The 8,733-nt window shown below is 56.3% G+C and overlaps 1 protein-coding gene and 1 long non-coding RNA gene across 3 annotated transcripts in view; both read left to right on the top strand.

Moving 5' to 3' along the window:
- The window catches only part of disp1 (dispatched homolog 1 (Drosophila)), a 13,887-nt gene extending 6,626 nt beyond the window's left edge, over positions 1-7,261 (top strand). For both annotated transcript variants that reach the window (XM_060041330.1, XM_060041329.1), the window contains exons 7-10: positions 725-822; positions 1,701-3,305; positions 4,227-4,493; positions 5,158-7,261. In XM_060041330.1, the coding sequence (XP_059897313.1) occupies positions 725-822; positions 1,701-3,305; positions 4,227-4,493; positions 5,158-6,663 (3,476 nt within the window). In that variant the 3' untranslated portion in view covers positions 6,664-7,261. The remainder of the gene's footprint in view (positions 1-724; positions 823-1,700; positions 3,306-4,226; positions 4,494-5,157) is intronic.
- Positions 7,262-7,263: 2 nt separating this feature from the next.
- On the top strand, positions 7,264-7,689 carry LOC132449605 (uncharacterized). The gene is made up of 2 exons (XR_009523613.1): positions 7,264-7,315; positions 7,436-7,689. It is a non-coding gene; the product is annotated as an uncharacterized LOC132449605 (long non-coding RNA).
- Positions 7,690-8,733: the final 1,044 nt, after the last annotated feature.

Below are 8,733 nucleotides of genomic sequence, written 5' to 3' on the forward strand. Positions count from 1 at the left end.
CTTCCAGGTAAACAGCTAGCTAACATGCTACATTCCAGGTAAACAGCTAGCTAACATGCTACCCTCCAGGTAAACAGCTAGCTACATCCTACCTTCCAGGTAAACAAGCTAGCTTACCTTTAACTTTCCAGGTAAACAGCTAGCTAACATGCTACCTTCCGGGTAAACATCTAGCTAAGATGCCAAGTTCCAGGTACACAGCTAGCTAACAGACTACCTTCATGGTTAACAAGCTAGCTAACATACTACCTTCCAGGTAAACAGCTAGCTAACATGCTACGTTCCAGGTACACAGCTAGCTAACATGCTACCTTCCAGGTAAACAGCAAGCTAACATGCTCCCTTCCAAGTAAACAGCTAAATAATAATAATAATACATTTAATTTAGAGGCACCTTTCAAGACACCCAAGGTCACCTTACAGAGCATATAGTCATCATAAATCGTTTAAAAATAAATAAATAAATAAAATAAAACCAAAACAAGACAAAACAAAACAAACCCTTCCAGGAAAACAGCTAGTTAACATGCTACGTTCCATCCTAATGCTAGCCTAAGCATGTGAGGCTCCTGATACAGACCTAGCTTCTCGGTGGGGTAACTGAATGCCGATCCCTGCGTTCAGTTCCTCCCATCCCAGTGAGTGTCGAGCACCAAGATGTCCGCCGCGTGAATACAGCTGTGTCAGCACTAGTGATGGTTGACAGGTGTTGTTGTGCTTCCAGGTGACCGGTACTCCCGGCTGGTCTTCACCTCCGCTGAGGGACGCAACCTTTGGAGCCTGCCGGCCATCAAGTCCATGTGTGAGATGGACAACAGCAGGGTAGGCCCAGTGATCTACTCACACCCCCCCACTGCTCGACAGCCCCGATAACAAACGGATCACCAGAACCTTCCTTCCGTCGCATTCATAAACTCGTGCTTCCAACATTTAGAAAATATTTGTAGGAGTTGAGAGGGTAGTTATTGAGTTAAGAGTTGGCCCAGTGCTAGTCCCAGCTGGTCTGTGATCAGATGTGGTGATGGGATCAGTATGTACTGTACTCTGGGCTGAGTAGGGCGGTCTCTGATGTGGGGGTGGTCTCTGATGGGGTGGTGGTCTCTGATGGGGTGGTCTCTGATGTGATGGTGGTCTCTGATGGGGTGGTGGTCTCTGATGGGGTGGTGGTCTCTGATGGGGTGGTCTCTGATGTGATGGTGGTCTCTGATGGGGTGGTCTCTGATGTGACGGTGGTCTCTGATGGGGTGGTGGTCTCTGATGTGATGGTGGTCTCTGATGGGGTGGTCTCTGATGGGGTGGTCTCTGATGTGACGGTGGTCTCTGATGGGGTGGTCTCTGATGTGGGGGTGGTCTCTGATGGGGTGGTGGTCTCTGATGTGGGGGTGGTCTCTGATGGGGTGGTGGTCTCTGATGGGGTGGTCTCTGATGTGATGGTGGTCTCTGATGGGGTGGTGGTCTCTGATGTGACGGTGGTCTCTGATGGGGTGGTGGTCTCTGATGGGGTGGTCTCTGATGTGACGGTGGTCTCTGATGTGACGGTGGTCTCTGATGTGGGGGTGGTCTCTGATGTGATGGTGGTCTCTGATGGGGTGGTGGTCTCTGATGTGGGGGTGGTCTCTGATGGGGTGGTGGTCTCTGATGGGGTGGTCTCTGATGTGACGGTGGTCTCTGATGTGACGGTGGTCTCTGATGCTCCCCAGGTGCGGTCCCACCCTCTGTACTTGAGCCTGTGCCAGCGCACCAGCGACGCCTCGTGCTGCCCGTCCTGGACGCTGGGGAACTACATCGCCGTGCTCACCAACCGCTCGTCCTGCCAGAAGATCACGGAGCGCGACGTCACCCACACCCTGCGGGTGCTGCGCTCCTGCGCCAAGTTCTACCACAACGGCACCCTGGGGCCCGACTGCTGGGACATGACCACGCGCCGCAAGGACCAGCTCAAGTGCGCCAACGTGCCGCGCAAGTGCACCAAGTACAACGCCGTCTACCAGGTCCTGCACTTCCTGGTGGACAAGGACTTCCTGAGCCCCAAGAGCCTGGAGAACCCGCCGCAGGTCCTGAAGCACAGCCTGCTGTTCTCGCCCACGGAGAAGGGCGAGAAGGGCATGATGAGCATCTACCTGGACAACTTCGAGAACTGGAACGCGTCGGACGGCGTCACCACGGTGACGGGCATCGAGTTCGGCATCAAGCACAACCTGTTCCAGGACTACCTGCTGACGGACACGGTGTACCCGGCCATCGCCATCGTCATCGTGCTGCTGGTCATGTGCGTGTACACGCGCTCCGTCTTCATCACGCTCATGACCATCATCGCCATCATCAGCTCGCTCATCGTGTCGTACTTCCTGTACCGCGTGGTCTTCAAGTTCCACTTCTTCCCCTTCATGAACCTGACGGCCCTCATCATCCTGGTCGGCATCGGCGCCGACGACGCCTTCGTGCTCTGCGACGTCTGGAACTACACCAAGCTGGACAAGCCGGGGGCGGAGATGGCGGAGACCATGGGCGTGGCGCTGCAGCACGCCGCGCTCTCCATGTTCGTCACCAGCTTCACCACCGCCGCCGCCTTCTACGCCAACTACGTCAGCAACATCACCGCCATCCGCTGCTTCGGCGTCTACGCCGGCACCGCCATCCTGGTCAACTACATCCTGATGGTCACCTGGCTGCCGGCCGTGGTGGTCCTCCACGAGCGCTACCTGCCCAGCGTGTTCCCCTGCGCCCCGCCCCCGGGCCAGCAGGGGGCGGCGGTGCGTCGCGGCGGCGTGGCGGCCGTCTGGGCCGGCGCCTGCCACGTGGTGCAGCGGGGGCTGGCGGCCATGTCGGAGGCGTCCACGGTGTTCTTCGAGAAGGTGCTGCCCTGCGTGGTCATCAAGCTGCGCTACCTGTGGCTGCTGTGGTTCCTGGCGCTGACGGTGGGCGGGGCCTACGTGGTGTGCGTGGACCCCAAGATGAAGCTGCCCTCGCTGGAGCTGGCCGAGTTCCAGGTGTTCCGCTCCTCGCATCCCTTCGAGCGCTACGACGCCGACTTCAAGAAGCTCTTCATGTTCGAGCGCGTGCAGAACGGAGAGGACCTCCACATGCCCATCACCATCATCTGGGGGGTGGCCCCCGAGGACAACGGGGACCCCCTGAACCCCAAGAACAAGGGCAAGCTGGTGCTGGACGGGGGCTTCAACATCGCCAGCCCCGCCTCCCAGCTCTGGCTGCTCAACTTCTGCCAGAAGCTCAGGAACCAGAGCTTCGTGTTCCAGTCCGAGGAGCAGGACTTCACCAGCTGCTTCATGGAGACCTTCAAGCAGGTAGGACCGCAGCGCCGTAGGGCTGTAGTTAGGGCTGGGCGATAAACCGATTTTATCGATTAACTCGAGTGTGTAGCTCACGTCGACTTGTTTCAATGAAAATCGGTTTTCTCTTCAACATCCGCCAACGCTTCCCTCACAGCTCCCGTAGTTCGGAATGGGCTCAGCCCTCCCCCCGCACAGAGCGCGCATTTACCAAAGTGATACACAAACATGGCAGCGAGTGTGACAAGTTGTATCCAACAATTTATTCATCCATGTATAATCTACTTTGAGGTAAACATAATTCATTTGAAATATATCTGTGTGGTTTGATAATTCGTCGATCTGTTGGTATTTCGTCGATCTGTTGGTAATGCCTCGGGGCTCCAGTAGGGGGATCGCACTCCTCTTCCTCATTCAATACAGACGATTGAAGGAAAGAGCTGCGTGTGTGTTTTTCTCATTCTTCTCCTGTTACTATTCCCTTTTTTAAGGTAATTACCGTTTGCAAAACACTGTATATTTATGAACACATGTTGAAAGTTTGAATGTTATGTTGGAACTACCTCTTATCATTAGTAATAATTTGTGTTTACAGAAATATATAATTGTATATTTTATACATTTTATGTTATGTTAGAGGTTACACTGTTTACGATGGCAGGGCCTGCCATCGTAAACAATGCCTTTTTATGTAAATCGATTTTAAATCGGAAAAATTCAGGCTTCTCGCCTGAATGGCAGGCCTACCTGCATGCTGCATGTGTGCAGTCCCATTCAGTCCTCACTTTGGACAACGTTGCATTTGCAATGCGCATAAGCCTGTATACAGAGTCTCGGTGCTGACCCCTGGGTGCGTAGGGGGCTAGAGCCCCTCCAATCTAGTCTTTACCCTGTCCTAACCCCCCCCCCCGTGTGTCTCCTGGCTCCGCCCCCCAGTGGATGGAGAACCAGGAGTGCGACGAGGCCTCTGCGCTCTACCCCTGCTGCAGTCAGTCCACCTTCCCCTACCGCCAGGAGGTGTTTGAGCTGTGCATCAAGAGGGCCATCATGGAGCTGGACCGCAACACCATGTACCACCTGGACAGCAAGACCCCCGGCCCGCGCTTCGACATCAACGACACCATCCGGGCCATCGTGCTGGAGTTCCAGAGCACCTACCTGTTCACCCTGGCCTACGACAAGATGTACCACTTCTACCGCCAGGTACGCCCCTCTGTAGGCCTTGCCCCTCCCTCTCTAGGCCTGGCCCCGCCCTCTGTAGGCCTTGTCCCTCTCGCTCTAGACCTGGCCCCGCCCTCTGTAAGCCTTGCCCCGCCCTCTCTAGGCCTGGCCCCGCCCTTCTAGATATGGTCCAACCCTCTGTAGGCCTGCCCCCTCCCTTTGTAGGCCTTGCCCCTCCCTCTGTAGGCCTGGTCCCTCCCTCTGTAGGCCTGGTCCTGCCCTCTGTAGGACTGGCCCCGCCCTCTGTAGGCCTTGCCCCTCCCTCTGTAGGCCTGGTCCTGCCCTCTGTAGGACTGGCTCCGCCCTCTGTAGGCCTGCCCCCGCCCTCTGTAGGCCTGCCCCCGCCCTCTTTAGGCCTGGCCCTGCCCTCTGTAGGCCTTGCCCCTCCCTCTCTAGGACTGGCCCCGCCCTCTGTAGGCCTTGCCCCTCCCTCTCTAGGCCTGGCCCCTTCCTCTTCTGCAAGCCAGGGCAGGGTCAGTACAGATTACAGATTGGACTGTTGAGTTGATTTACTTAACCGTCCTTGCAGGGACGGTTAGGAAGGCAACAGGTGCTGAAAGGACAGATATGCTGGCGTGAACAAGTTGTAAGGTTGGTACACCTGTTGTGGTTCTGGTTCTGATTCTGGTTCTGGTTCCGGTTCCAGGTGGACGAGTGGATCAGCGAGGAGCTGCTCAGCGCCCCGGCCGGCCTCCGTCACGGCTGGTTCATCAGCAACCTGGAGTTCTACGACCTCCAGGACAGCCTGTCGGGGGGCACCCTGATCGCCATGGCGCTGTCGGTGGGCGTGGCCTTCGGCGTGATGCTGCTGACCACGTGGAACGTCATCATCAGCCTCTACGCCATCATCTCCATCGCCGGCACCATCTTCGTGACGGTGGGCTCCCTGGTGCTGCTGGGCTGGGAGCTCAACGTGCTGGAGTCGGTCACCATCTCCGTGGCCGTGGGGCTGTCGGTGGACTTCGCCGTGCACTACGGCGTGGCGTACCGGCTGGCGCCCGAGCCGGACCGGGACGGGAAGGTGGTCTTCTCCCTGAGCCGCATGGGCTCGGCCATCGCCATGGCGGCCCTGACCACCTTCGTGGCGGGCGCCATGATGATGCCGTCCACGGTGCTGGCGTACACGCAGCTGGGCACCTTCATGATGCTCATCATGTGCGTCAGCTGGGCCTTCGCCACCTTCTTCTTCCAGTGCATGTGCCGCTGCCTGGGTCCCCAGGGGTCCTGCGGGCAGATCCCCCTCCCCGAGAAGCTGCGGTGCCAGGCCTTCGCCGAGGGCACCGCCAGCCTCCCCCCGCCCCCGGGGAAGAGCCCCGGGTCGGGCAAGTACCGGCTGGGCGGGCGGGGAGCCGCGGAGGTGGAGCACTGCGAGCTGGAGCCGCTGGCGGCCAATCAGAGCAAGGAGGGGGAGGAGCCCTGTCAAAACGGCTCGGCCAATAGCCGCCCCCCGCAGGCCCCCGGAGATCTCGGACCCTCCCCGGACCCCGCTGGCCCTCAGAGGAGACACCTCCAGCTGGGCCCCCAGACCCTCTCCCCTTCCACCCCCCCCAACCCGGCCCCCGATGCCCTCTACCCGGCCCGGGAGTGCTGTCTGCACTACATCCGCTACCCCCACCTCCACCACCACCCCTGCTCCCAGGGCTGGATGGCCCACCACCTCCTGCCGGACCCCGGCCAGGACCCCGGTCCAGGACCCGCGGGGGGTCTGGAGAACCCACCGCCCAGGGTGAGTCCGCCCGGGCAGAACCAGACTCCACCGACGGGTTCGGAGAGGACACGCCCTCAGGCCCCGGCTCCCGTCGGCCCCTGCCAGGTGTGCCGACCAGCGCCGCTACAACCAGACGCCGCCCCACCTGGTGGCGACCACCGCAGTCGTGGAGGACGTCTGTCGAGCCCCCCGGGGGGCGACCATGTCTCCAGGACGCTCTCCTGCTGCACCACGCCCCGCAGCCAGGACACGCCCCCCAGGAGGCCCCACCCCCCCGTCGACCCCATAGTACACGCCCCCCGGGACGCTGCCGGCGAGCCGACTGCGTCTCCAAGGAAACTGGGCTGCTTCAAGAGGAGGTTAAAGGTCAAGACGCCAGACACCTCGGAGGTGGACGGCGGCGCGGCGGCGCAGCCTCCGCCCGCCTCAGAGAGTTTGTGTTGACGCAGAGACGCTCGCCGTGTGTGGTTAACGTCCGAAATGTGGCGCGTAGCCGCGGCCCACTCCTGCCACGCGCCTCTTTGCGTTCCTGCAAACATCCCGACTTATTTAATATATTTTCGTCTACAATTCAGTTTCCACAGCAAAACCTTTTCCTCTAAGGCTAACGTCGGGTTGCTTCAAGCCAAATGCACCAAGGGGCCGAATCTGTAATCCGACAAATATGTCCGATCATATCGTATTTCCCCTGATGTGATGCAGTTAACGCAGCAGCGCAAGATTCAGGAATTATTCTTGCTTTGCTGGATTTCATGGGCTAGCTTTTAGTGTTTGTATTAGCACGGATTGTACGAGGTAGCCTTGATTTTACAAACTAGCCTGTGCCGTGTTCCAATACCCGTACTTCCATGAGTATACTTAAAGGAAGTATACTATCCGTGCTGTTCCAAATCGAGTACTCTGTGGTGCACTAACCGGAAATTACGATCACGACTGCCGCCGCGGTTCCTCCCCCGCAATAAACATCCCGCTTTGAACGGTGAACTCTTTACGCCTAGCAGCTATAAAAAGCTATAAAAACTACAAAATGACTCTGTTAATGCAGGCTCCGCCTCTTCCGCTACGTAGCTAAGATGGCTGCCGTTGAGTACGGAAAGTGTCCTTCGATCCGCACTTCACGATTAGCCCGTTTTGAGTACGACATCCGGGTCCTTGAAGTATACTTATTTTCGCCAGATCTGAATTGGAACGTACTACGTACTTAAAATGTGGCTAGTAAGTACGGACAGTACGGGTATTGGAACACGGCACTGGATAATAAGGGCTAGCCTGGAGTGTACGCATTAGCCTGCAGTATTCGGGCTAGGCTGGAGTATACAGACTCCAACCAACTTCATCTCGTTATAACCCATGTGACGGCGGTTTCTGCCCCCCTGCTCCACTGACGTCATCTCTTGAATCAAACGGTGGTTCTATTGTCGAGTTCCTCCCAGGGAGGGATCTGTGATTAAAATGTGTTTTTAAGATCAAGAGTCTGGTGTCTGTCCTTCTCGGATCAAAGAGCAGCTGGACAGGCCGCTACGGTGACGTTCATAAGATCTTCTAGAGACCGAGAGCCAGACTCAGATTTTGTGACCCGCCCGCAAGGCCGCCATCTTGTATCCGGAACCAATCGAAGGTGTGTCCTACTACGGGGTGAGGTCTGGTGGTGGAGGGTTTGAATCCAGTCTGCCCTGAGCTCTCGAGGAAAGTGGGTTCTTATTTTGAAAGGCGATAAATTCGTCTCTGTTGGTTTCGTGGGTTTTGGCGGGAGATCCGTGATGCCGACGCAAGGTAAAAGCGTATAACAGCAGAGGCGCTCGAGCAGGAAATCGGTTACCCCGTTTGGCTTTAAATATAAAATGTCCACAAACTGATTAAATAAAACTAAAACAAACACTGAATTCACCACACGTCTAAGTTCGCTTATAGAGGAGACCCATAAAAACAAAACGAAATGAAACAAAACTGTTTTTAGGTTTAAACTACCCTGCTAAGTCCATCAGCCTCATAACATAAAGATATGTAAGGGATACTGTAAAGAACGCCGACGCAAAGAGCAGGTATCTTTCTTTATCGAAAATAAGCCCAGTTCAGGGCGAAGCAAGACACCTCCTCTTCGCGTCCGTGTCCTTTTTGCCCTGTCGGGGCTTATTTTCCCGATGATGTACGGCGTTCTGTACATTGTCCCTTATATAACTAACCGTTAGAGCAGGGGTTGGCAACTAAGTTTGGCCTCGGGACAATTCTTTTTCCAGCCAGTAGGTGGCGGGCCAGAACATTATCAAAGACTAGTTCAAGGAATCGATTAATGAAAGTGCATCTGGAACTGTGACGCAGGCCCGTCAGCTACCTTAGTCATATGCCTACCATGCCCTAGATGACTCTTTAGAGACGTACATATTAACAACTGTATGCCCTAATCACGTAAATGTCATACCTGATCACGTCGGGTAGAGGTGTTGCTGCACTGTCTCCACAGAGACAACGCAGACATATCATCATAAGCAGTTCTAACTGGAGAGAAAGTGAAAT

The sequence above is a fragment of the Gadus macrocephalus genome, chromosome 21 (genome assembly GCF_031168955.1).
Source record: "Gadus macrocephalus chromosome 21, ASM3116895v1".
NCBI lineage: Eukaryota > Metazoa > Chordata > Actinopteri > Gadiformes > Gadidae > Gadus > Gadus macrocephalus.